Raw genomic sequence first — 27,707 nt, 5'->3', positions numbered from 1 at the left:
TCGTTGCATCCCCCTCACAACCCCATCTAGCTTTGTATCACCAGCAAACTTGGATATATCACATTTCGTCCCCTTGTCCAAATCATTGATATAGATTGAGAATAGCTGGGGTGCAAGCACTGATCCTTGCGGTGCCCCACTAGTTACAGCCTGCCAACCCGAAAATGTCCCGTTTATTTTTACTCTCTGTTTTCCTCAATCCATGCTAGTATATTACTCCCAATCCTTCATTTTGTTTAATACCTCCATTATGGCACTTTATTGAATGCCTTCTGAAAATACAAATACACCACATCCACTGGTTCCCCCATACCTATTCTGCTAGTTACAACCTTAAAAAACTTTAACAGATTCGTGAAACATGATTTCCCTTTCATAAATCCACGTTGACTCTGCCTAATGCTATTATTATTGTCCAAGTACCCCGTAACCATGTTCTTAATAATAGATTCTAGCAATTTCCCTACTACTGATGTCAGGCTAACTGGTCTATAGTTCCCCGTTTCCTCTTTCCCTCCTTTCTTATATAGTGGGGTTACATTTGCTACCTTCCAATGCACGAGAACCGTTCGAGAATCTATGGAATTTTAAAAGAACAACAAATGTGAATCTGAATTATAACTTTCTGTGACAACTGTCAGTGCTGCAACCTCCAGCCCATGTATAGGAATATGTTTCAAAGGTGTGAACAAACCTCTGGGTTCAAGTGATGCTAAGTTGCTTGAGTTTTACAGTCATTATAGGATATCATATGGATGCCTTAATGTGCTACCACATTGTAACACACTTCTAACATAGATGTTACCTTATATAACAAGTCTGTTTTCTAAAGCAGTAGGTCTGTTTGCTAGTTTTGTAAACTGTCTAAACACTAGTTACACAGAATTTAGTATTCTATTTTTGATCAATGTTAAGAAATATATAGTGATGGTTAAATGCAACATAATAAAACAGAGCAACAGTCAACAGACTGGAGAAGTAGTGCAGAATGGCAAATGTTACGATTACAAAATTACAAGCAGCAAATGCATTGATCAAGTCAGGACATACACAGTTGCTATTCTTGTGGTTATTAACAGTATTAGTTATAATACAGAAGAATACCTGCAGTAATTTGTAGGAATTACAATTGCATATCCTACACATGTTCCTCCTAAGCAGTTGCCCAATTCATGGAAAAGACCATGAGCTAAGGATTCCAATGGTAAAACAATGAGGAACACACTCATAAATGTCCCATTTGTTGGCTGTAGTAAACAGAGACAAAACATTTCAGTAGGAAGCTTCAGAGATCAGGATATTTGTAATATACAAGGAAGTTAATCATTAATAAATACAAATAAGTGACATTTCATTCTAAATTAATGCTTGTTCAGTAACATTTGCAATCTTAAAATATATCCATCAGTCTCCAGATAAGCTCTACATCACTACATTCCCAAGCCCACCACCACTAATAAAGACCCAGGTGGGTATCCATCCATCAGTGCAAGATGGCACCTGGTCCATTGTATCCATGCTCACACAGCTGCAGGCAACTGGGCTGCTATAACAATGAAGCTGCCATGGTGTAACTAATGGACAATAATTACATAAAAGCCACAACATTTTTATTAATCAAGCTCGTTTGATTTTTTAAAAAAGCATTATCTACAAATGAAAGCAGAAGGAACACATTTGTGTTTAACAGTGATGCTTGCTAGTTTTTGACATTGACATTGATATTGCAACATTTGCAATCCATTTATCTTCACAGCATAATTTATTTTCTTTGATGTAAATAAATAAATTTAAAGAGATGAAACAGAAAAATGAAACGAGCATTGCTGTGTTAGCGAAGCATCATCATACTTTTAAAGCAATTTGCATGAACTGTTTTGGTTTTATTTAAATGTGACATTTGACTCTTAAGTGATTGCAGTTAGCATGTTCATAAATAGTACTTTCATATTTTATGGCTTGTTATGTCTGGCCACTGAACATATACAAAAAGATGCAAGCCTTATTTGAAAATGAATTAATTCATTTAAAATACTCTTATCTCAAGTACTTTGATTATTTTTAAATTTAGTACCTTAAGCCAAATAAATAAATTCAAGTTAGGTTTTTCAAATGAACAGCATTTAATTAAATTCTTGGGAAGCAATCTTTTTAAATTTAAAAATAATTTATAAAAGCACCTTTTCTGCTACTTAATTCAGTTGTAAAATATTGAAATATATTTCACTATTCATTTGAACAGAACAACAATCTTAAATAATTGGTCAGGGCAAAATCTGCATTTTTGAATTAATTGTATTGACCAAAAATTATGTTTTAGAATATTAAAGCGCACCCCTGCAAATTTAATAAAAACACTTTTGCATTAAAATAATTCACAAAAGACACATTTGTATATATTTTTTTTGTATAGGCCAACCAAAGGGCAGCAGCTCAGAGGCAGCCAAATCTCACTGCCTACCTTTCTTGTTCAAACAGTATCTGGTGTAATGTTACTCATATTGTTATTTATACCAATTTTCCTAGAATGTTTTTTTCAGGCCCAGGATTAGACGATAGCTGGCAATTCAGATTTAGTTTCTATGTGGCTTACGAGCTCAAAGTGCAAGCCCAACCCCCCCATGCCAGTGATCAGTAAATCGTACAATATTTGTAAACTTAAAAGGCCATCACAAATATGAGCAGAGTACATGGAAATCCACTAGAAGGATGAGAGAAAAGCAGCTGGGTTGGGGAGTGGAGGGCCAGGGGAGGCCACTAGGTAGTATGCTGAGGACAGGGAAAGTTGCTGAGGTATAGCAACTTAGATCAAGGATGTGAGCATTAGCCCGGGACTTGTAGCTTTAATGGCAACTGAATTTTTATTCTGATAGTTGCCAGGTTCATCACCATTCATAGATTATTTTAATAGTTTCCCCATTTAGTTTATTCTTCTGACTCCCTGTTGTCAAGCACCATTTCTTGACCAAAGAGGCAGAGGTAAACTAGGTCTCTCCCAATATCACTTTAACTGGTTTCAAGAATTTGAACAATGATGCAAGTCAACACACACGTTGCTTCCCCACCTCAGTGAACAAATACCTCACTTATAAAGTTGCTGAAAATTCATAGATTAACAAAACAAACTGGTTTAATTAGCTACGACTGACTATTAACATGTTTAAACCTCCAGTTCTAAAAAGGCTACATGCCACTATATTTTCAGTATACATTTAAAATAAAAGACCTACCAATGGGGATAATGAATGTTCAAGCATGTTTAATGCTAGAATAGGGATTCTCAAACTAAATAAAATACTCCATGGTAACTAAAGCACACAGTGCTCGGTCTCTTTTTAGGATAACTGTCGCAGACCCTTAACTTTAACCACAATATAGATTTTTTAAGTAGTTATAAATTACTAGGCTGGTATCTGCCTTTATAATGCATGTGCAAGTTCACATAATACAACATATGTGGCTCACACCCTGAAACATGTGAAAGATACCAATTAAACAGTGGATTGTAAATCAGTGTTTATGGACACACTAATGGCAAATAAAGAAAAATTATTATAATCACATACCTGCCAAGAGACTGCACCCAGAACTGCAGTGGATAATAGGCTGAAGAAGAGCAATCGCTCGGAAATCAAGCAAAAATGACGCATTCCTTTGGATGCCATAACACAGTCCAGACTCTTATTGTCTATCCTATGAGTATAGTAGATTTTTTGACATTCACCGAGCTTAGTATGAAAACCCCAGAAAGTTATGAGAAAAATTATATGGCAGATTAACCAGAAGATCCCAAATATAGAAAATCCTGGTATCAGAAAATACCAACGGTCTAAGTTATTTAGTTTTAATGCAGCGAGAATAAAGAATATTAGCTCAATAGATGCTACAGGAAATATGGAGATTCGTCTACACAGTGCCCGGCCATACAGGTAAGGCTTCCACCGTTCAGTAACAGATAGGCCACTGAAGTAAAGATCCAGTAGTGGGTCACAAATCAAACGGCTGAAATAACAAGCCAAGGCAAAGGGATTAGTGCTAATTTTCAAAGATGGAAAAAACAACAGGGACGTAATCACTGCAAAGACTACCAGGTTTGGAACGGCTAGGAAAGACTTCATCCGTAGATCAACAATCAACATCGACAAAGCGAAAACAAGCAAGACAACACTCAAGCAGTTGGGCATCAACATAGCAGTGCTGGCTATGGCAAATCCAACCAGCTCCAGAAATTCTGCACATGTTAACAGGGCAGGTCGGTGTCGGATACACCCACAAATTCGCTCCACCGCTGACCACAAAGTTCTAATCAAAATGCTGGTCAATAGTAAGTATTTGGTGGCTTCTTCTTTCGCATCAGTTTTAAATCTAGAATTATCGATAAAACAGAGAAGGCCGAGCAAAAATCCAAACCAGAGATGTGACAGGCTCAAACTTGCCATTTCCATGGAGAAGTAATAGTACAAAATGCTAGCAATACCAAGCACAAAAAGTCCCAGGATGAATATGACAAGCAGTAATATATTTTCTGTTTTCTCCCATCGGACGTATAGGCCCATACAAATTGACACCAGCAAGCTTATATTTGCTAGGTAGCCAAGGTATCGAATTGAGGTATGCATATTTGCTTCTCTGTTAAGTTCCTCCACTTTAGTCATGACTGCATAAAGACAGTGGCTCACACAATAACGCAGTGATTTACACATGTAATATGATTGACAAGGCTCTGACTGAACTCCGGGTGATTCTGCAGAGTGGAGATGCCGATGATCTCCTAAGGCGCCATTTGTTACTGAAGAACCAGACTCGCACAAGTGAGAAGTCCTACAAAAAATAATAATACTGTTGAAAGACAATACATACAGAATAAATGGATTAGTGGAGCAGTTGCAAGGCAGTAACAAAATGGCATAAACACGAAGCTGGTAAATGTCAACTGAACCTTACTATTGTTCTATCATGTGTGCTCACTCTCAGGTATCAGTCACCAAAACATTGGTTAGTGACGATACCTAGGAGTTAATACTGTAGCTTTAATGAGATGAATCAGTTGTTAGGCATTCTACAGTTCTTTTTGTGCAATCACATGATTCACTGAAAGTTATCTCTCTCTGAAGAAAGGATTATGTCATCATGTGATGGGGTATTTTGGATGGCAGCATCCTTCCTATTTGCTCCCAATGAATATTTTGTCTGGCTAGTTGGAAAGTGAAATTGTAATGGTGAATTACTTTGGAGATAAGAGTGGTAATATTACAATCTTACGAAATTGGATGCAATTATACTGCAATATTCTTAGGTTTTTTAAAAATCCAACAAGGTTAGTAAATATTTGAATTATCTTGAAAAAGGAAAAGACTTCCATTTATATAGCGCCTTTCAAGACCACTGTTCATCCCAGAGCTTTACAGCCAATGAAGTATTTGTGAAGTGTAATGTAGGAAACACAGCAGCCACTTTGTACACAGCAAGCTCCCACATACAGCAATGTGATAATGTTCAGGTACTCTGTTTTAGTGATGTTGATTGAGGGGTAAATATTGGCCAGGACACCGCGGATAACTCTCCTGCTCCTCTTACAAATAGTGCCATGGGATCTTTTACATCACCTGAGAGTGCAGACGGAGACTCGGTTTAACGTCTCATTTGAAAGACGACACTTCCAACAGTGCAGCACTACCTCAGCAATGCACTGGGGTGTCAGCCCGCATTTTTGTGCTCAAGGCTCTAGAGTAAGACTTGGACCCACGACCTTCTGACTCACAGGGCAAGGGTGTTACCCACTGAGCCACAGCTGAAGAGGAGAAGACAAAACAAATTCACAAAGAACAGTCTTAAATGAGTCAAGTCAATTATTGGGGAAGAGTTTATGGCTTGTATGGTAATCGAAAAAAGAACTGACAAAATAATGTAGGTGAGAACAAGGGATTTGAAGCTTTAATAAAACAATGACGATAGAATAGTGTTGATAAACCGATGGTATAAATATCTAAAGAAAAGAACAGTTACAATTATAATGAAGAACTCCTGTCTGTGAATTTAGCTTCAGTTTTCATAACTAAATCAATCTTGGCTAACTCTTAACAGTAGTACAATGGACAATTGTGATAATAGCAAACTGCATTTTGGCAAACACATTGTAAGATAAAGTCTATCAACCTGAACAAATGCGACTTTGCAGTGGATTATTCACTGCATACATTATAATACATATCAACTTATATAAAAGTTTTGAAATGCACCCATCACACTTCAAATGTCACCGTCATTAAAATTTTTGTATTACATTTAAAATATATATATTTTTAAAAAGAGTATCAATCGTTTCTAATCTACAGAAAACTTTCCCAATATCAGGAGCTACATTTCAAAAAAAAAATCCAAAAAAAGAAAAAGACAGACAGTTATTTTCAATCTGAACAATCCCTCTGGCGAGTGGGTCAATGAGGAGAGATTATAGATTTAACATCACTGGTAAAGGATCTAGAGGGGAGATAAGGAAAATATTTTTCACTCGAGAGTTATCAGGATCGGGAACACTCTACTTGAAAAGGTGGTGAAAGCTAATTTCATAAATCATTTTAAAACTGAGTTGGACAGGTGCTTGAGGATGAAGAACTTACAGGGTTATGGACAAAAAGTAGGTGTGTGGGACTAAACACGACTGCTTTTTCAAAGAGCCAGCACAGACACGACGGGCCAAGTAGTCTTCTTCTGTGCTCTAAATTTCTATGATTCTATGAAATGGTCCCTGCAAACAGAAAGTACTACCTTGACCTCAAAAGCCAGAATTTCTCTAAGAGCAATTAACCTCTAATTCACTTCAGGATCTTACAGCAATTAGATCTTATGCCTGTAAAGAGATAGACCAATTTCAGCTGAATAATGGTATAATGCTCTTGCCCTTTTAAAACAGAGTACTCACTGATTTATTTTGAGCAATGCAATGGGGGATCCACTAATATTTACAGCACTGTAAGAATTCACCCAGTGATCATCTAATAGCAATTATTTGAATTTGTTGTCTTAAAATATATGCCTAGACTTTCAGAAAAAACAGACAATGTATTTTACATGGTTTAATGTTCCTGTTTTTATAGAACAGCGTATTCTTACTCACTGTTAGCAGTTCCATAGGAGATTTTCTAATATGCACATATATAATTTAGAAAGTCTTATCCTGGTATACATCTGTCACACTTCAGCTATCACACTGTAACATATACAAATGTGTGTCATAATGTTTTTTATAAGAGAAAGAAAGCCAATCATTTCCAATGTATAGAGAATAGTACATAATTTGTGGTCGACGGCAATCGCCACTGACCTCGAAGAAAGCTGCCCACAGAGCTCTCGTGATCAGTGGACAAAACTTTAGCTTCCATGAAGTGTACTTAATTGTTGTGCTGTCAACAGGAAATTCTTAGTGTTGAGCTGCAGTGACATCATCAAACTGCCTAAGCAGCCAATCACATTGAAGGAATCTCAGACAGCAAACCAGGAAATGAAAAGCACTGATTATCTGCACTTTAAAAAAATGTTACGAGAGCGATATAAAGATTGGGACATACACATTGGGTTACAGTAGAAGCTGAAATATCATGAACGAACTTTTTAAAAAATCTAGTAATTTTTATAATGGAGAAATTTGACATCCCACAAATATAAAATTAGTTTTTCAGGGCCAGAATGGTTGTTTAGCAGTCAATATGCTTTTAATACCAAAGTTACACCTATTCCAACAAGGCTTAACATTTAATGGGGAGTTTAAGAGTGATTAGTGTGGAAAAACTTACATTTTCGTCAGTTCCACTGATTGCCGGTCCACAGTGCAGCCTGTGTCGGAGCAGTGAATGACTGACCACAACGTCAGGATTTCTGCGACATCAGGAATTCCACGTTTAGCTGCTCATGTGCTAAATCCTGAAGTTACATCAGTTTCAGAGAGGTAATGATGGCGAACACTGCCGGTTTACCGTCATTACCCACCACAAAATCCGGACCATTATTTCTTAACAACAGAAAAGCCTTTTTGAACTCTATTTGACTTGGAAGCTCTGCTCAAAAATACCTAACTACTAATTGGGCCAGGACATCACAGCAATTACTACTTCTGGCCTTAAAAGGGCATACACACTAAGTTATACAGTTACACTTCAGTCGAATAACAAAACATATCAGCAATGCCATGGAAGATCTGTTGGTTCTACAAAATTCTTTGCTCTAGTCTATACAACTTGGTGACCGTCAAACATGAAGCAGGCAGAAATGCAAGTTGTGGGTGGGATTTCTTTAGGTTATTATATACTATTCGAGCAGCTGACCAGGTGCATTCAAATGAGGCCCAGCAGTTAAAATCTTCAAAGTCTTCAACTAAGGCTCCCACACGGACTTACTGTCTACTCCTGTCAGGAGTTAAAATAGGCCTTCGGAAACATTATCAGTTGGACTCCCGCCACCCTCCCACCAACCCTTCAGTGCCCCTGTTCTGACCCTCGCGAGGAGCGCTGTCCAAACTAATTTCTACCCCACTACCCCACTACCATGTTTTTTTTTTTAAAAACTCACAAAGCAAAAGGGTCGGGGGTGTCCTGAAACACAGAGAAGAATTCGCAGGACGTGAGGGCATTTCTGTATTATTTGTGAATAGTGTACAATTGCTGAGTGTATTATGAGTAAAAAAAAGATGCAGCAGGAGCAGCAAGATCTGGGCGAAGGAGCGGCGAGAGACTGTGGAGGGATGTGATCGGGGCCCAGGGGAGGCGTGAGTTCGGTGCCAGGAGCAGCACGGGCCAGCCCACATTGCGGTATGTGTGCGCACTAGGTCCGTGCAGCAGAGCAGGTCTCTAGTTGTCTTGGGTAGTCCTTGCCACTCACTGGACCAAGATCTAGCTCCGTCAAGCCCGTGTGGTGGCTGGTGTGCAAAGGTCACCACACGTTAAAAAAATGCACGCACAGGCATCTTCCACGCTTCAGGATGTAGTTCGGGTTCTTCATTCGAAACACCTGTGAACTCATCCTTATTTTTGGCGTGGAAGCAAGTCATCCTCGTTTCGAGGGACTGCCTATGATGATGAGTTGGACTATACTGACAATGTTATCCACATTGAAGAACTAGCAGTTACAGAGAGATTTTCATGACCACAGGACATCACATATCACATGACAGCCAATGAAGTACTTTTCAAGTGTGGTCACTGTTGTAATGTAGGAAACGTGGCAGTCAATTTGTGCGCAAGGGTTCCACATACAAGATAAATGACCAGATAATTTGCTTATTGATGTTGGTTGAAAGATAAACTATTAGCCAGGACACCGGGAGAACTCCCCTGCTCATCTTCAGATAGTGCCGTGAGATCTTTTACATCTACCTGAGGGGGCAGACTGAGCCTCAGTTTAAGTCATCCAAAAGATCTAATTGGTTATAGCATTGATAAGTATATAGCATGTGATCAAATATGCCGGGATAATTGTTTTTAATACGATATATGTAATTTATCTCATATGTATGAAATAGAAACCTAATTAGACTCAATGGCCCCAAGTTTCCACATGATTTGCTCCTGATTTTTAGGAGCAACTGGTGTAGAACGGAGTATCTTAGAAATCGGAATTCTCGTCATTTAGTTTGCTCCAGTTCTAGTCAGTTAGAACAGTTTCACTTTGGAACAGAATTTTTTTTCAAAAAAGGGCGTGTCCGGCCACTTACGCCTGTTTTCAAAGTTTCGTCAGTGAAAACTTACTCCAAACTAACTTAGAATGGAGTAAGTGAAGATTTTTGTACGCTCGAAAAAACCTTGTCTACACTTTAGAAAATCAGGCGTAGGTTACAAATCAGGCGTAGGGAATGGTGGGGGTGGGATGTTTTTAGGGAAGTTTACAAACATTAAACACTTCAGTTTTACAAATAAAGAGCCATCATCAATAATAAATGATAAATACATCAATAAATCAACCAATAAATCAATCAAAAAAAATTAATAAGAAATAATTTTTTTTTTTAAATCAATAAATAAAACATTTTCTACTTACCGACTGCAGCACCGGGAGCCTTCCAACAGCGTGCTGGGATGCCCCCCTCATTGTGTCTCTGTCAGTGTCTCTATCTCTCTGTCTGTGTCTCTATCTCTCTGTCTGTCTGTGTGTCTCTCATTCTCTGTTCGTCAGTGTCTGTGTTTCTGACAGCGAAAGGAAGGGGGAGGAGGGGGGTAGAGGGAGAGAGGGGAGAGCAGAGGGAGAGAAGGGGGAGGGAAGGGGGAGAAGGGGGAGGGAAGGGGGAGAAGGGGGAGGGATGGGGGCGAAGGGGGAGGGATGGGGGCGAAGGGGAGGGGGGAGAAGGGGGAGGGGGGAGAAGGGGGGGAAGAGATTGGGGGGGGAAGAGATTGGGGGGGGGAAGAGATTGTGGGGGGGAAAGAGATTGTGGGGGGGGAAGAGATTGTGGGGGGGGGGAAGAGATTGTGGGGGGGGGGAAGAGATTGTGGGGGGGGGGAAGAGATTGTGGGGGGGGGGAAGAGATTGTGGGGGGGGGGAAGAGATTGTGGGGGGGGGGAAGAGATTGTGGGGGGGGGGGAAGAGATTGTGGGGGGGGGGAAGAGATTGTGGGGGGGGGGAAGAGATTGGGGGGGGGGGAAGAGATTGTGGGGGGGGAAGAGATTGTGGGGGGGGAAGAGATTGTGGGGGGGGAAGAGATTGTGGGGGGGGAAGAGATTGTGGGGGGGGAAGAGATTGTGGGGGGGGAAGAGATTGTGGGGGGGGAAGAGATTGTGGGGGGGGAAGAGATTGTGGGGGGGGAAGAGATTGTGGGGGGGGGAAGAGATTGTGGGGGGGGGAAGAGATTGTGGGGGGGGGAAGAGATTGTGGGGGGGGGAAGAGATTGTGGGGGGGGGAAGAGATTGTGGGGGGGGGAAGAGATTGTGGGGGGGAAGAGATTGTGGGGGGGAAGAGATTGTGGGGGGGGAAGAGATTGTGGGGGGGGAAGAGATTGTGGGGGGGGAAGAGATTGTGGGGGGGGAAGAGATTGTGGGGGGGGAAGAGATTGTGGGGGGGGAAGAGATTGTGGGGGGGGAAGAGATTGTGGGGGGGGAAGAGATTGTGGGGGGGGAAGAGATTGTGGGGGGGGGGGGAAGAGATTGTGGGGGGGGGAAGAGATTGTGGGGGGGGGGAAGAGATTGTGGGGGGGGGAAGAGATTGTGGGGGGGGAAGAGATTGTGGGGGGGGGAAGAGATTGTGGGGGGGGGAAGAGATTGTGGGGGGGGGAAGAGATTGTGGGGGGGGGAAGAGATTGTGGGGGGGGAAGAGATTGTGGGGGGGGAAGAGATTGTGGGGGGGAAGAGATTGTGGGGGTGGAAGAGATTGTGGGGGTGGAAGAGATTGTGGGGGGGGGAAGAGATTGGGGGGGGAAGAGATTGGGGGGGGGGAAGAGATTAGGGGGGAAAAGAGATTAGGGGGGAAAAGAGATTAGGGGGGGAAAGAGATTAGGGGGGAAAAGAGATTAGGGGGGAAAAGAGATTAGGGGGGAAAAGAGATTGGGGGGAAAAGAGATTGGGGGGGAAAAGAGATTGGGGGGAAAGAGATTGGGGGAAAGAGATTGGGGGGAAAGAGATTGGGGGGGGAAGAGATTGGGGGGGGGAAGAGATTGGGGGGGGGGAAGAGATTGGGGGGGGAGAGATTGGGGGGGAAGATTGGGGGGGAAGAGATTAGGGGGGAAGGAGATTGGGGGGGGAAGGAGATTGGGGGGGGGAAGAGATTGGGGGGGGGAAGAGATTGGGGGGGGGAAGAGATTGGGGGGGGAAGAGATTGGGGGGGGGAAGAGATTGGGGGGGGGAAGAGATTGGGGGGGGGAAGAGATTGGGGGGGGGAAGAGATTGGGGGGGGAAGAGATTGGGGGGGGAAAGAGATTGGGGGGGAAAGAGATTGGGGGGGGAAAGAGATTGGGGGGGGAAAGAGATTGGGGGGAAAGAGATTGGGGGGGGAAAAGAGATTGGGGGGAAAGAGATTGGGGGGGAAAGAGATTGGGGGGGGGGAAGGAGGAGAACGGGGAGGGAGGCTGAACGGGCCGGGCCCGATACTTCGGGCAGGGCCCGTCCCCAGCACCAGATTTACAGGTAGGTGGCGTTGGGTCGGTTCGGTTCGGGTCGCGGGGGAGGGAGGTCAGGTCGGATCCAGTCCGGGGGTGGGGGGAGCGGGTGTCGGGTCCGGTCCGGAGGCGGGGGGGGGGGGGGGAGCGGGTGTCGGGTCCGGTCCGGAGGCGGGAGGGGGGGGGGAGCGAGTGTCAGGTCCGGTCCGGGGAGTGTCAGGTCCGGTCCGGGGGCGGGGGGGGGGGAGCGGGTGTCGGGTCCGGTCCGGAGGCGGGGGGGGGGGGGGGGGAGCGGCTGTCGGGTCCGGTCGGGAGGCGGGAAGCGGGAGTCGAGTCGGGTCGGGAGGAAGCAGGAGCTGGCTGTGGGAGGAGCCTTATTCACGCAGCCCCAGTGAGGCCATTGGGCCAGGGGCTGCGTGCTTCGGCCCCTCCCACACAGTTTCGGGCGCCTGGAGCTACTGCACTTGCGCGCCTACTGTAGCGCGCATGTGCAGAGGTCCCGGCACTGTTTTCGGCGCAGGGACCTGGCTCCGCCCCCTACAGCTCCTGCTGCGCTGCGCCGAGGGCCAGAGGCCCTGCAGGGAGGTGGAGAATCTGGAGGGTTTTTTTAGGCGCACTTTGTGGCGCGAAAAATGGGCGTCCAGGTTGGGACTGCGCCGTTCTAGACGCGGCTCGAAACTTGGGCCCAATGAGTTGAACAAATATTTACATTTCCTCTCAACAGCAAACATCAGTTGTAATCACAGCAACCCTCGCTTTCCCAGTTCCCTTTCCATGAATAACTGAAAAATTAGATGTCTAATATTCACATCAACTCCCTTAAACAAAGGAAACCTCTGCACCATGTTCACTCACTCCATTTTCACCTATCGATAATACGACATGACTATAACATCTACTGTGAATTCTGAGCCACACATATGCTTTATATTCGAATAGTGTACAGGAAATAGTTGAATAAAGTACTTTAGTCATGAAGGAAGCCTTTGGAGCTCACTGTGGCTCTACTGTGTAAGCTCTGGAACTCCAGTACAAAATATAAAGAGTTTCTATAGGTATATAAAAAGGAAGAGAGAGTGGCTAAAGTAAATGTTGGTCCCTTGGAGGACAAGACTGGGGAATTAGTAATGGGGAACATGGAGATGGCAGAAACTCTGAACAAATATTTTGTATCAGTCTTTACGGTAGAGTATTCCAACAGTGGATAGTCAAGGGGCTATAGGGGGGGAGGAACTTAACCCAATCACTAAGGAGGTGGTACTCAGTAGGATAATGGGACTAAAAGCAGATAAATCCCCTGGACCTGATGGCTTGCATCCTAGGATCTTTAGAGAAGTAGCGGCAGGGATTGTGGATGCATTGGTTGTAATTTACCAAAATTCCCTGGATTCTGGGGAGATCCCAGCAGATTGGAAAACTGCAAATGTAACGTCCCTATTTAAAAAAAGAGGCAGACAAAAAGCAAGAAACAATAGACCAGTTAGCCTAACATCTATAGTTGGGAAAATGTTGGGAGTCCATTATTAAAGAAGCAGCAGCAGGACATTTGGAAAAGCAAAATTCGGTCAGGCAGAGACAGCATGGATTTATGAAAGAGAAGTCATGTTTGACAAATTTGCTGGACTTCTTTGAGGATGTAACGAACAGTGTGGATAAAGGGGAACCAGTAGATGTGGTGTATTTGGACTTCCAGAAGACATTTGACAAAGTGCCACATAAAAGGTTACTGCACAAGATAAAAGTTCACAGGGTTGGGGGTAATATATTAGCATTGGTAGAGGATTAGCTAACGAACAGAAAACAGAGAATTGGGATAAATGGTACATTCTCTGGTTGGCAACAAGTAACTAGTGGGGTGCTACAGGGATCAGTGCTGGGACCCCAACTATTTACAATCTATATTAACGACTTGGAAGAAGGGACTGAGTGTCACGTAGCCAAGTTTGCTGACGATATAAAGATGGGAGGAAAAGCAATGTGTAAGGAGGACACAAAAAATCTGCAAAAGAACATAGGCTAAGTGAGTGGGCAAAAATTTGGCAGATGGAGTATAATGTTGAAAAGTGTGAGGTCATGCACTTTGGCAGAAAAAAATCAAAGAGCAAGTTATTATTTAAATGGAGAAAGATTGCAAAGTGCCGCAGTACAGCGGGACCTGGGGGTACATATGCATGAAACACAAAAGGATAGTATGCAGGTACAGCAAGTGATCAGGAAGGCCAATGGAATCATGGCCTTTATTGCAAAGGGGATGGAGTATAAAAGCAGGGAAGTCTTGTTGCAGCTATTCAGTGTATTGGTGAGGTCACACCTGGAATACTGCGTGCAGTTTTGGTTTCCATATTTACAAAAGGATATACTTGCTTTGGAGGCAGTTCAGAGAAGGTTCACTCGGTTGATTCCGAAGATGAGGGCATTGGCTTATGAGGAAAGGTTGAGTAGGTTGGGGCCTCTACTCATTGGAATTCAGAAGGAGAGGTGATCTTATTGAAACGTATAAGATTATGAGGGGGCTTGACAAGGTGGATGCTGAGAGGATGTTTCCACTGATGGGGGAGACTAGAACTAGAAGGCATGATCTTAGAATGGGGCCGCCCATTTAAAACTGAGATGAGGAGAAATTTCTTCTCTGAGAGTTGTAAATCTGTGGAATTCGCTGCCTCAGAGAGCTGTGGAAGCTGGGACATTGAATAAATTTAAGACAGAAATAGACAGTTTCTTAAATGATAAGGGGATAAGGGGATAAGGAGAGCAGGCAGGGAAGTGGAGCTGAGTCCATGATCATGTCAGCCATGATCTTATTGAATGGCAGAGCAGGCTCAAGGGGCCGTGTGGCCTACTCCTGTTCCCATTTCTTATGTTCTTATGTAACTCCCTGCCTCAATCTCTCCGCCTCTCTATCCCCCTTCAAGACGCCCCTTAAAGCATACCTCTTTGACCAAGCTTTTGGTCACCTGCACTAATTACTACTTATGTGGCTCGGTGTCAAATTTTTTCATCTCACAATACTCCTGTGAAGCGCCTTGGGACGTTTCACTACATTAAAGGTGCTATATAAATACAAGTTGTTGTTGTACATAACAAAAGTAATTAATTGGCTGTGAATCACTTTGGAATGTTCTGAGGACTTGAAAGACACTATGAAAATACAAGTTCTTTTCTTAATGTAGTCTCATTCATCAGTAAGCAAACAGCATATTGAAATAAACTTCCGAAGTAGTATCATGACATGATGGGTTAAATGTAAGCCAGTGTAAATGTAACTACATGGAGCCATATAAAACTTCTTAAAAACTGCCATGAACTCAAACTAAAATATTTACACTTTATTAACTAAATGATGTCATCAATATTCAAGGCAGTAATTAAAATACCATATTGGATTAGATGAGAATTAAAGAGCTCACTAAAAACTTGGAAAATGTAACAGATTGAATAAAAAGTGTACTCAATGGTTATAAATGATCAATTCTGTAGTTCACACAAAATTACTGAAAATACATTTAACAAATGTATTATTAGTACTAAAAACTGCCACATTTTAAGACTTAAGCAGATTAAAAATCTATTGTGAATTCTAAGCTAAAACACTGCAGTCATTTGATTGCATAAATCAAACAGCTCAAAAGCTTGGTAATGTCTCCATTGTCAACATCTATTCTCCTCCCCCACCTCTTGCACTTATCACAAATTTTGAATCTCTTTACAATACTCAAACGAGTCTAGTCTCAACTTTACAAATAGATTGAAAAATGTAATACCCTCGAAGAGGGAGAAAAGTTGCACTTAAAATAACGACAGGCTTTTATTAATCCTTCCTTTCACTTCAATTCACTTTTTTTGAAGCTCACGTTATTTTTATTATGCATCCATTTTTTGTGAAGTCATACAAGATTTTAGCAGAACTACATGGATACATGTCCGAAGCGCCAACAGGGTGCAGAAGTCTGCAGATTTTTTTTCCAATGCCCGACACCTCCCCTTTAATTATTGCTCCGCAAGCGGGGTCCGTGAAGCGATTATTCAGAGTGCCGGGCCTTTGGCACGACACCCCGCCCAGCTGTTGCTGGCATCGCTTGGTGTTGCTACCCAATTTAGGGTCTGGGGCAATAACGGGGCACTGTGCACAGTAATGATGTTGTCATCGCCAGCGCAGCGGGACGCTACGGGATACCACCGCCGCTAATCTCCTATGGAAGTTGGCGCAAGTCGTTATTGGCGCCATGCCAGGCGAAAAGTCATTTGCTGGTGGCACTAACGGGAGCCACAAACTACCCCAAATACTAGGCCCCAGTCTTACAGATCAAGAAGTTCCTAGGCTCAAATGCTGATCTGTGGTGTGAACCAATCTCAATCAAACAGCAATGGTGATGCTGCAACTGACATCAGCATCCCAGGACTGGGAAGTATAAAAATTAATTACAGATTGCAATGAAGCTTATACTTGCCTTACGGCTGTTTGTTTTACTCTCAGTTCCAGCACTGTCCTATTAGAATGAATGAACCTTGGACAAAACCAATCAGAATAGGATTCTAATGATCAAGTCTTCTTTAATTGCATTTTTTTCTATTTTCTTTAACTTTTGCTTTTGATCCATCTTGCTGTATGGGCCTGCCAGACACCAGCTTTGCACACCTGGTTTCCTATTTGACTTACAACACATATTGAATGGATCTATATGGTTATCATAAATAAAACAAAAACAGTAGCCAACAAGTGTTTTGAATATGTTTGAATGCTGTTCAAAAATCTGAAGCACTTTTAAAGCATCTATTCTAAAGCAGTAGCTAACCCACCCTATGGGGTCAAGTTTCGGCTCAAGTTGCTCCTATTTTTTTGGAGCAACTGGTTTAGAATGGAGTATCTTAGAAATGGCAATTCTCAGCATTTAGTTTGCTCCAGTTCTAGTGAGTTAGAACAGAAGATTTTTTTTTTCAAAAGGGGGTGTGTCCGGCCACTTACGCCTGTTTTGCAAGCTTAGGCAGTAAATACTTACTCCAAACTAACTTACTCCATTCTAAGTGTAGATTTTTGTACGCTCAGAAAAACCTTGCCTACACTTTAGAAATGAGGCGTAGGTTACAAATCAGGTGTAGGGAACTGTGGCTGGGGGGGGGGGGGGGGAGGAGGGGAGGCGGGTGGGAAGTAATTAAATTCTACAAGCATTCAACAGTCTTACTTATACAAATAAAGAGCAATCCTGAATAAAAAATTATAAACAAAGCAAATAAAAAATATTGAATATTCCTACCTGTGTGAAGCAGCAGCAGCCTTCAAGCTGCAGTGCTTCAGGCAGGCCTTCCATGTAGGAGACAGGGGCGGCGTCAATGGCTCTACAGCAGTCAAAGAAACAGGAAGCAACCTTCGAGCTACGATGGAGGCTGAGGTCATTCGGCCACGGGATGGGGGTGGCGGAGTGGCTGGACGGCAGCCGAAGAAACAGCAAGCAGCCATCGAGCTGCGAAGGAGGCCGAGGCCATTCGACCAGGGGACAGGGTAGGTATGCAAAGCACCGGGAGGGAGAGTCAGCCAGCTAGCCAGTTTAAAACTTAAATTTGTAATTCCAGTATGGATGCTGCATTGTCAACACCACGGATTATGCAATGGTTTGCCAGCAATTCACTGCATAGAAGAGAATTGATTAGAGCTCACCGCACCAGGAACATCATAGCCCGCAGGCTAATGGGCAGGGGACCTTACCCACGTCGGCAATATCAAGCCAGGCGCTTGTACTTGGACATGAGCGAGGCTGATTGTGTCAAAAGGCTGCTTTTCTGCAGCGAAGTTATCGTTGAGATCTGTGATATGCTGAGAGCAGATTTGCAGCCCAGAAGCAGAACGCCAACTGCCTTGTCTGTTGAAGTGAAGGTAACAGCTGCATTTGCCTTCTATGCCTCGGGATCGTTTCAGGCTACAACTGGAGGTGTGTACGCCATCTCTCAACGTGCAATACATGCCTGTGTTTACCAGGTCACGGCTGCACTGTATGCGCGGAGGAATGACGTCATCAAGTTCCCAATGACTGCACAAGCAATCCATGAGGGGGCTGTGGGCTTCTTCAGGATTGCTGGCTTCCCAAAGGTACAGGCCTGCATTGATTGTACCCACATCACTTTGCGAGCACCTGTGGAGGATTCCGAGCAGTACAGGAATAGAAAAGGTTTCCACTCCATCAATGTGCAGCTCGTGTGTGATGACAAGCAGCGCATCATGTCAGTCGATGCGAGATACCCTGGCAGCACTCATGATGTGTTAATCCTACGTGACAGCGTTATATCCAACATGTTTGGGCAGCAGCCAAAAGTGCAGAGCTGGCTACTGGGAGACAAAGGGTACGGCCTGACCACCTGGCTCATGACGCCCCTACGCGTGACACGGACGGAAGCTGACCGTCAATACAATATGGCGCACACTGCGACGCGCAGCATTATTAAGAGGATTATTGGCATATTGAAACAGCGTTTCCGATGCCTGGACCATTCCAGAGGTCACTTGCAATACTCTCCTCAGATTGTCGGTCACTTCACTGTTGTGTGCTGCATGCTGCATAACTTAGCCATCATGAGGCAGCAGGAGCTGGTACTGGAACCAGAAGACCCATATGAAGGGCCAGTGCCTGATGATAGTAATTTGGAAGAGCAGGATGACGACGATCAGGAAAGCATGCAAGTGCCTGATGCCAGAGCACGAGGTCGGAGGAGGGCCGTCCATCGAGCTCCTTTAATGATTGCTTGAGCCCTGCGCCAGCAGCTCAACCGTGAATCCTTCAATTACTGATGCTTGAGGGCTCAGCGACAACTTTGCACATGGACATGTTTATTTTTTGGAGTTGTTCCTATGTTGTGTTGTGTTAATGGAACATGATTCAGTTTTAATGAAAAAATATTTTATTGAAAAGTTAAAGTCACTGTAATAAAATATTTGTTATATCAAACCTTACTTTTTAATATGACTCTTGAAAGTTACAAAAGTTACAAAACAATTTCAATGTGAAAAATCTTACATTTTTAAGATCACTTAAACTTCAAGATCACTTTTTAGGTGCAAAATTAAATAAGATTCAAAATGTGAGAGCATTATAAGATCACTTAAAAACCCTAAGATCACTTAAAAGTTGTAAAGTTACAAAACTTACAAAACAATTTCAATTTGAAAAACGCTACTACAGCTACATCAAGAACAAGAACAAAAGCAGCAAAGAAAGGCTGCAACCATGTCTCATCCATATCTCAGTGAATGTTCACTTCCTCATGGGGGTGTAATTTGATTGGTGGGTCCTTATTGCAGCAGCTATCTCCATGAGGGCCTGTGCCGTCGCTTGCATGCCCTCCCTGACAGCCTGTGCCGTCGATTGCACTCCCTCCGACATTCCCTCCCTAAGTTCCCGTGTCATTACTGCTATTTCTCTCGTCAGTACCGTCACCTCTTCACCCACTGCACTGACGCTACCGATGAGTGATTGGGTAAGCTCATTGGTCTCCACACCCAATGCCACAACCTGAGCCAAATCTGTTGCACGCTACATCTCAGGAGAGCGTGTCTCCAATCTCCTTCTCCTCTGCCTGGGTCTGTCTCGCGGCACCACTACACTGGGAGGCGCAGGCAGGGACAGTGGGACGCTCGGTGTTCCAAACGGCACCACTACACTGGGAGGCGAGGGCTGGGACGCTCGGTGCTCCAGATGGCAGTACTAGAGTGAGAGGTGTGGGCTGGGAAGGTGGGACGCTCGGTGTTCCAGATGGCAGCACTAGAGTGCGAGCCGTGGGCTGGGATGGTGGATGAATGGGTGTAAACTGCTCCATTATATTACCAGCACCACTGGGACCTGCAACGTCGGAATCAAAACTATGGAAGGTGGAACCAGAATCTATGTGAGTGGGAGGCGCAGGCGCAGGCACAGGCTCGAACGGTGGGGCACTGGCTGTAAACTGCTGCATTACACCAGCAGCACCACTGGGACCCGCAACATTGGAATCAAAACCATGGAAGGTGGAACCAGAACCTATGCAAGGGGTTGAAACTCTGATGCCCCTTAATGTGGGCTCATAAACATTAATTTGGAAGGTCTCCCTTGTAGACATTTCAGTCATCGCCGCCAGCATCCAGTCTGGATCGTCTGCATCTGGTTCTACTGGTTCTTGTTCTGGATCTTCAAGGTTGACATCATCATCTTGTTCTGCAAAATATATCAGTACAGTCAAATGTTTAACAGCAAGGGAGGGGGCAGGATGGGTGGCATGAGTACTCTCATAGCAGGCCAGGCAGCAGGTTGATTTGAAGGGCCACGATGCATTTTCAGGACTTGCCCTCTTCCTCGCGTGCGGGCCCAGCTTGTGCTGTACTGATTTATTTTCTCCATGTACGACTCATCATAGCAGCTACCCTCCGTTCCAAGGGTGTCAGTGGATGCAGATTGGGCGTGCCTCCTCTTGTTCGAGTTGCTTCCCTTTTGTTGTGGGCCAATTTCTTCTGCAAAGAATAAAATATAACTTTTTAGAGAGAGTGCGTCTTTCTGCAAGGTGTGACATACAGATAGTCACATGACAATTACGATTACATTAAAAAATGAAAATATCACTTACACTAACTACTTGACCAAGGTCGTGCCATTTCTTTTTACACTGACTTCCAGATCTCATGGTGTGCACCACTGCGCAGTAATCTTCTGCAACTTGGTTCCAGCGTTTCTTCATTTCTTTGGGTGGCACTTTTATGCGACCTCTGTTGCTGGTATCCAGCTCCTCCCATCTCTGCTCGATGACATTTACTAATATCTCCACTTCCTCATGCAAGAAATTCTTTGTTCTTGGTGGATGTTGTTCCATTGCTGTATTGAATTGACACTCTTATTTTTCAAAACACACAGTCCTTATTTTGCATGCACTTATGCAGCACTTGTTCTGGAAGTTTAGCAGCAAAAAGCAGCACTCACTGATTTCAGCAGGTGATTTCTTCAACAGTGCTGCTAAAAGCACTCCTTCAGGCACAAAAAAATCACTAAGATTCAACCCCAAGCCTTTCCAGAGGTCCACAAGACAAATCAGCACTTTTCTTCAAGTTCCTTTAAAAATGGCCAAGTGCCAATGTTTGTGACCTACTGCGCGTGCGCACTCCAACTCGCACGCGCAGGACTTCCGGCACGACGTCCTCGCATCTAAGTTAGTCCCGCCCCCTGCTGATCACTGCGCGCCACGCCGAGCTCCGAGGGACCTGCAGGGAGGTCGAGAATTCCAAGGTAAGTTTTTGTCACGCTTTTGGGCGCGAAAAATGGGCGTCGATGTCAGGGCTGCGCCATTTTAGGCGCGGCCCGAAACTTGACCCCTATGATACTACGGCCTGAACAATCATTTCGACCATGTTCTGCATTGTTCAGCTATGAGATAACATTGAATAACATGGTTTTAATAGCACTATTCTAAAGCCCTACATTGGTTTCTGAGGTTGCAGTAGCGGCTTGAACTCCATTTATAACGTAATCACAAGCTACTAAACAAATTTTACCTTCATGACCATTTATTTTGGTTCACTGCAAGAATACCAGCACCTCTATGGCATTACTCTGCATTTTGTCACATTAGTGCAACAATGAAATCTGTAGTATTAAAATTTTTTATTTCTCATTTTTATACATATATTTTTAAAGAAATGTTTTCTGATTATAAACACCTACATCTTATGTCTGCAGGATCTCCATGCCTTCCTTCCCAACCAGAAATCAGGATATATCAATAAGCCACCTTTACATTAACACTGGCTGAGAAGAATATATAGTTAGTAATATGAGCAGGTGTACAGACTTAGTAATATACAACAACAACTTGCATTTATATTCGTAGTAAAACATCCCAAGGCATTTACAGGAGTGCAGTCAGATAAAAACTGACACCAAGCCAAAGGAGACATTAGGTCAGGTGACTAAATGCTTACTCAAAGAGATAGGTTTTAAGAAGTGACTTAAAGAAGCAGTGAGAGGTGGAACGGCAGTGAGGTTTAAGGAGGGAATTCCAGACCTTGGGACCTAGACGGCTGAAAGCACGGTCACCAATGGTGGGTGAAGGGAGTGGGGGATGAACATTAGGCCAGAGTTGGAAGAATGCAGTATCAATGGATTGTAGGGCTGAAGGAGGTTACAGAGGGAGGAAGGGGTGAGGCCATGGAGGGAGTTGAACACGAGAACAAGAATTTTAAAATTGAGGTATTGGTGGACCAGGAGCCAATTCAGTTCAGCAAGCACAGGAGTGATGGGTGAACAGGGCTTGGTGCAAGTTAGAGTATGGGCAGCGGAGTTTTGGTTGAGCTTCAGTTTATGGAGGGTGAAAGATAGGAGATCAGGCAAAAGAGCATAAGAATAGTCAAGTCTACATGTAACAAAAGCATGGCTGAAGTTTTCAGCAAAGGCCGAGGCAGGGACAGAGACGGGTGATATTTGAGGTGAAAGTAGGCGGTCTTTGTGATATATAGGATATGGGATCGGAAGCTCAGTTCCACATCAAATAGAATACTGAGGATGCAAACAGTCTGGTTCAATGGAGACTGTGGCCTGGGAGGATGAAATCAGTGGCTAGGGAACAGAGTTTGTGGCGTGGGCTGAAGACAATGGGCCGGATTTTGCTCACAGTGGCAAACGAATGGCATCAACCATTCATTCCACTAGTACTTGCCCACAGACTTTCTACGGGATGTTGTACGGCGCCCTCTACAGGAGATCTGGGGCTTATGTGAACAGCCTAAGCAATTGTGTATCTCCTTAACCAATCAGATTGAAGAATCGTTAATGAGCAGCACAGTTGGAATCAGGAAGTGTTAGAATATTTAATTCAATGTCAAAGTCAGGTGCAGAAAGCAAAATAAAGAGAAGGAAAGAAATATGGGATTGAGAGAGAGAGAGAAAGAGGAGAGAGACAAAAAGGAAAAGGAAAAGTTTTTAAATGTAAATGTAAATCTTTTTTTTTCTAAATTCCAAACAATAATTAAAATCTGAAGGAATGAGACACCACACTTATTAAAGTTCATTTTTAGTGTCCGAGAGGTTGTTTGCCAGTAATTAAGACTTATCACACTATTAAAACATTATTTACACTGGAATGGACAAGTCTTAACCAGCTTTTGGTGAAGTAGGGCAACTCGGGACAACAACTTCCTGGTTTCAGCGCACGTGTGGTCACTAGAAGTTGCAGTCCGATTTACACTTTAATAACAGTGAGCACTAATAACTGCCTATTGAATGGAGAAACCTTATTTCCTGCTCCCAGACTGGGTCACTGGCTTCAAAAAAAACTATTTCATGTTCAGCTGAAATCGCAAAAAAATTGGCAATGTCACTGATATTCCATCCCTCAGTCTCAGTCTACAACTGTGCATGTATAATGCCTGGATCTCAAAGCTAAAGGTCATGACAGACACAGAGGGATTGTACAGCTGTGTTCCCTTTACCCTCCCCCTATTTTAAAGGGACCAGATGCAAGTAAAAGGGTAGCCTTATCATATTCAGTGCAGTAACTCATGAAGTTCCACATGGAAATTAAAATGAAACTACTTTTACAATAACTCAACACTGCTGTGCTTTAAGAACTATAATCTTCCATTAAGTAACGTACTAAAATCACAATTTGATCAACAGAACGCATCAAAATAACATTTTCAAAGATAAGTGTGTTCAAAATCATGAGGGATCTGGACAGGGTAGATAGAGAAAAAACTGTTCCCATTGGCAGAAGGGTCGAGAACCAGAGGGCATAGATTTAAGGTGATTGGCAAAATAACCAAAGGCGATGCAAGAAAAAAAAAATTTACGCAGCGAGTAGTTAAGATCTGGAATGCACTGCCGGAAAGGGTGGAGGAGGCAGACTCAATTTTATCTTTCAAAAGGGAGTTGGATAAGTATCTGAAGGAAACAAAATTACAGGGCTACGGGGACAGGCAGGGGAGTGGGACTCGTAGAGTCGGCACGGGCCTTCTTCTGTGCTGTGACCATTCCATGATTCCATTCTATGAAGTTAATTAAGAATTAAAAATTCAGAACAAGTTTTTTTGCTTGGGGGTAGAGAAAGAAGGAAGTTCCTACATTTGTGTTTCTCTATGGTTCAAGGAATCATACCAACATTTTAACCTTGCTACTCGAACTTTATTCAAACTGTATACATAATACGAAAAGTCCCTCCAGACAATGCATTTAGAATTGGTTTGAGGTGCTTCAATTACAGGTTCATTGCTTATTTACAATCATTCTGAAATAAGTCAACATGTGTTAAGGCCACGACAATCAGGCAAGTGAAAATGAACTGGATTTCAATGAACACCTGTAAAAGGCAGAAACATAGAAAACAGAAGCAGTAATAGGCCATTCGGCCCTTCAAAAGAACATACATTTATAGCACCTTTCACATCCATGGGATGTGCCAAAGAAATTTACAGCCATTGAGTTACTTCTGAGGTGCAGACACTGTTGTTATGTAGGCAAAAGCAGCAACCAATCTGTTCACTGCAAGGTCTGACAAATAGCAAGTAGTTAACTATCCATGACGCAGGGTCATCGACCCGAAGCGTTAACTCTGCTTTCTCTCCACAGATGCTGCCTGACCCGCTGAGGTTCCCAGCATTTTCTGTTTTTATTCCAAATTCCAGCATCCACAGTATTTTGCTTTTGTATTAGTTAACTATCCAGTTGATCTGTCTTGGTGATGTTGGTTCAGGGAATGTTGGCCTGGACACTGGGAGAATTCCCCTGCTCGCCTCTGAACGGTTCAATGGAATTTTTGACATCCACCCGTGCAGGCGGACAGGGCCTCTTCAGTTTAACATCCAACAACGCAGCACTCCCTCAGTATTGCACTAAAGCGCGAGTTTAGTGCATGCTCAAATCCTGCAGCGGACCTTGAACCTACAGCCTTCCGATGCACGGTGAATTATCACTAAGCCAAAGAATTAAGTGTCTACTTAAGCAGCGGAAAGTAAAACTATACACAATAGAAACTTTCATAAACTTAAATGGCAGCCTGGATGTCAAAGCTATATGTGCAACTCATGGCAGATGTACACCCACAGACACAGAGAAACTAATTACAGTCCCATTATCCCAACTTGGAAGGGCCAGATATAAGCAAAAGGGTAGCCTTAATGTTAGACAATTCTGTGCAATTAATAATTGTTAAAATATCAAACTATTTATTTGAAACTTTGAAGTCCGAGCTTTAATTAGCAGAAATATAGTGAATATGGCTTCAGTCTTCTCAATATTTAATTGGAGAAAATTTCTGCTCATCCAGCATTGGATATCAGACAAGCTGTCCGACAATTTAGAGACCGTGGCAGAGTCGAGTGAAGTGGTGATGAGGTAGAGCTGGGTGTTGTCAGCGTACATGTGTTTTCGGACAATGTCGCCCAGCTGGACAACGGTGGCGAGGCGTTGGAGGAGAATGGAGTGATCAACTGTGTCAAAGGCTGCCGACAGGTTGAGAAGGATGAGGAGGGATAGTTTACCTTTGTCACAGTCACAAAGGATGTCATTTCTGACTTTGATGAGAGCCATTTTGGTACTGTAGCATGGGTGGAAACCAGATTGAAGGGATTCAAACATGTAGTTCCAGAAAAGATGGGCATGGATTTGGGAAGCGACAACACGTTCAAGGACGTTGGAGAGGAAGGGGAGGTTGGAGATGGGGCGGTAGCTTGCAAGCACAGTGGTGTCAAGGGTTGTTTTTTTTTTTGAGGGGTGATGACGGCAGATTTGAAGGAGAGGGGGGACAGTACCTGAGGAAAGAGAACCGTTAACAATGTCAGCTAACATGGGAGCCAGAAAAGGAAGTTGGGTTGTCAGTAATTTGGTGAGAATAGGATCAAGGGAGCAGAAAGTGGGTCTCATGGACAAGATGAACATGGAGAGGTCAAGAGGGGAGATCAGAGTGAAACTGGAGAATGATGAGAGTTCAGGGCTAGAGCAGGGGGAAGCTCAGAGGAACCAATGTTCCCTCTAATTTTAATTTTAGGTGTTCGGTTCCTTTAAATTTTCTCTGCGGCCACGCCATGGCATCTATTTCCAGTGGAAAGTTGGTGAGCGGCCTGAACAGGACCTCCTGTTCACTGGTAGAAGGATAAAGGCGAATGGAGGTTTCACCCAGAGGGTAATGTGGGTCTGGAACTCACTGCCTGAAAGGGTGGTAGAGGCAGAAACCCTCATTACATTTAAAAAGTACTTGGATATGCAGAGTGCTGTAAACTACGAGCTGGAAAGTGGGATTAGGCTGAATAGCTCTTTTCAGTAGGTATAGACACGATAGGCCGAATGATCTCCATCTGTGCCGTAAATGTCTTCATGATTCTATGATCACCAAAACACATTATCTGATCACTGCTGTCTTGGGATCTTGTGCGCAAATCGGCTGCCACGTTTCCTACATTACAATAGTGACTATACTTTACAAGTATTTAATTGGCGGTAAAGCGTTTTAGGACATGAAAAACGGTATCTAAATGTAAGTTTTCTCTTCCTTATATGCAATCCGGACGAGTCGTTCAAATCTTATTTCCTGTCCCTTCCTGTTTTAAAACGCTACTGACATCAGATTGCAAAACAAAATCGGGGAGGGGAAGGAAAACCAAAACTTCATTTGGAGTTGAGAAAGGTGTTTGAATTCCAGAAAGTGCAGCTGTCGGACACGATTGCAGGTCCACGCACAACTTTTTAATGAAGAGGAAGGGAGGGGGGGTAATTAGCCTGGGTTGAGAAGCGGAAACGGCGGCTGGAATGAGTGGAGCAACACACGCAGCAGCTGAGGGGACGCCCGACGGAATATTTCCTCCAACAAGTGGCGAATCAGCCGGGCAGCGCTGGGTCTCCATTTACAGCGACGGCCAGCACCCGGGCCCAGTCTCGGGGAGATTTTCCCCTCGGCCTCTCCTCCCACCACCCGGGTTACCTGTCGCGGCGCTGCTCCCGCACCGGCTTCGCCGTCTCTCGGGCCCAAGGGTGTGCCTGTCCCCGGAATGGTTATGGCGGTGCCGGCAGAGACACCCCCGCGATACGGAGGACTGAGCGGCAGGGGATTGAAAAAGCGCTTCAGTCCGCGCCCGCCGCCATCTTCGCAGCCCGAGCCCGGCGCAGCGTACGGCTCCCGCCACAGGACACGACGCACCAGCGAGCGAGGGAAGCGCGAGTCCGGCAGCTGCCTACATCGACTCCTGGTGTCTCCACCGTGGGTGGGGCGCCTTTCAAACCTTGCACAGCAAATCATTCACCACTCACACAGCAAAAGAATGTTTGCATTTTTCATGGCTGAGTTACAATTATTTAAAACTGCCGATTAGCCCGCAGTTGTTTCTCTCTGCTAACCTGTTGCGCAACTGGTCTCCGCTACTGTTGCGCCGCTGATTTAACTTCTCTTTCCGTCAAAATACCCTTTAATTGCGGGTAAAGCGCTTTCAGACATGAAAAGCGCTATATCAATGCAACTTTTCTCTTATTATGCAATCCAAGCGAGTAGTAAAAATCTGTGGGCTAGAACTTCCACTTTTTTTTGCCTGCTTAACGCCCACTTGCACATCAAATGGGTGTTAACGCCCATACATCCCCCATTTTGGCACAAAATGGAAATTGACATACATTTTTCGGAAACTTATCGCCGAGCGTTACTTTCC

The 27,707-nt window shown here is 43.8% G+C and overlaps 1 protein-coding gene across 3 annotated transcripts in view; it reads right to left on the bottom strand.

The window, feature by feature from the left end:
- tmem168b (transmembrane protein 168b) overlaps positions 1-27,222 on the bottom strand; it is a 51,759-nt gene extending 24,537 nt beyond the window's left edge. Inside the window, exons 1-4 of one of the 3 annotated variants that reach the window (XM_070900378.1) lie at positions 26,990-27,222; positions 21,745-21,828; positions 3,567-4,821; positions 1,105-1,247 (exon numbers count right to left, since the gene is read on the bottom strand). In XM_070900378.1, coding sequence (XP_070756479.1) covers positions 1,105-1,247; positions 3,567-4,821; positions 21,745-21,746 — 1,400 coding nt within the window. In that variant the 5' untranslated portion in view covers positions 21,747-21,828; positions 26,990-27,222. Of the gene's footprint in view, positions 1-1,104; positions 1,248-3,566; positions 4,822-5,606; positions 5,792-21,744; positions 21,829-26,989 lie in introns of all 3 variants that reach the window. The other 2 variants (XM_070900380.1, XM_070900379.1) reach the window with 2 other exon arrangements.
- Positions 27,223-27,707: the final 485 nt, after the last annotated feature.

This window comes from Pristiophorus japonicus, chromosome 15 (genome assembly GCF_044704955.1).
Source record: "Pristiophorus japonicus isolate sPriJap1 chromosome 15, sPriJap1.hap1, whole genome shotgun sequence".
In the NCBI taxonomy this organism is placed as follows: Eukaryota; Metazoa; Chordata; class Chondrichthyes; family Pristiophoridae; genus Pristiophorus; species Pristiophorus japonicus.
Note: the sequence above shows the minus strand (reverse complement) of the source record. Positions and strands in the feature narration are given on the sequence as shown.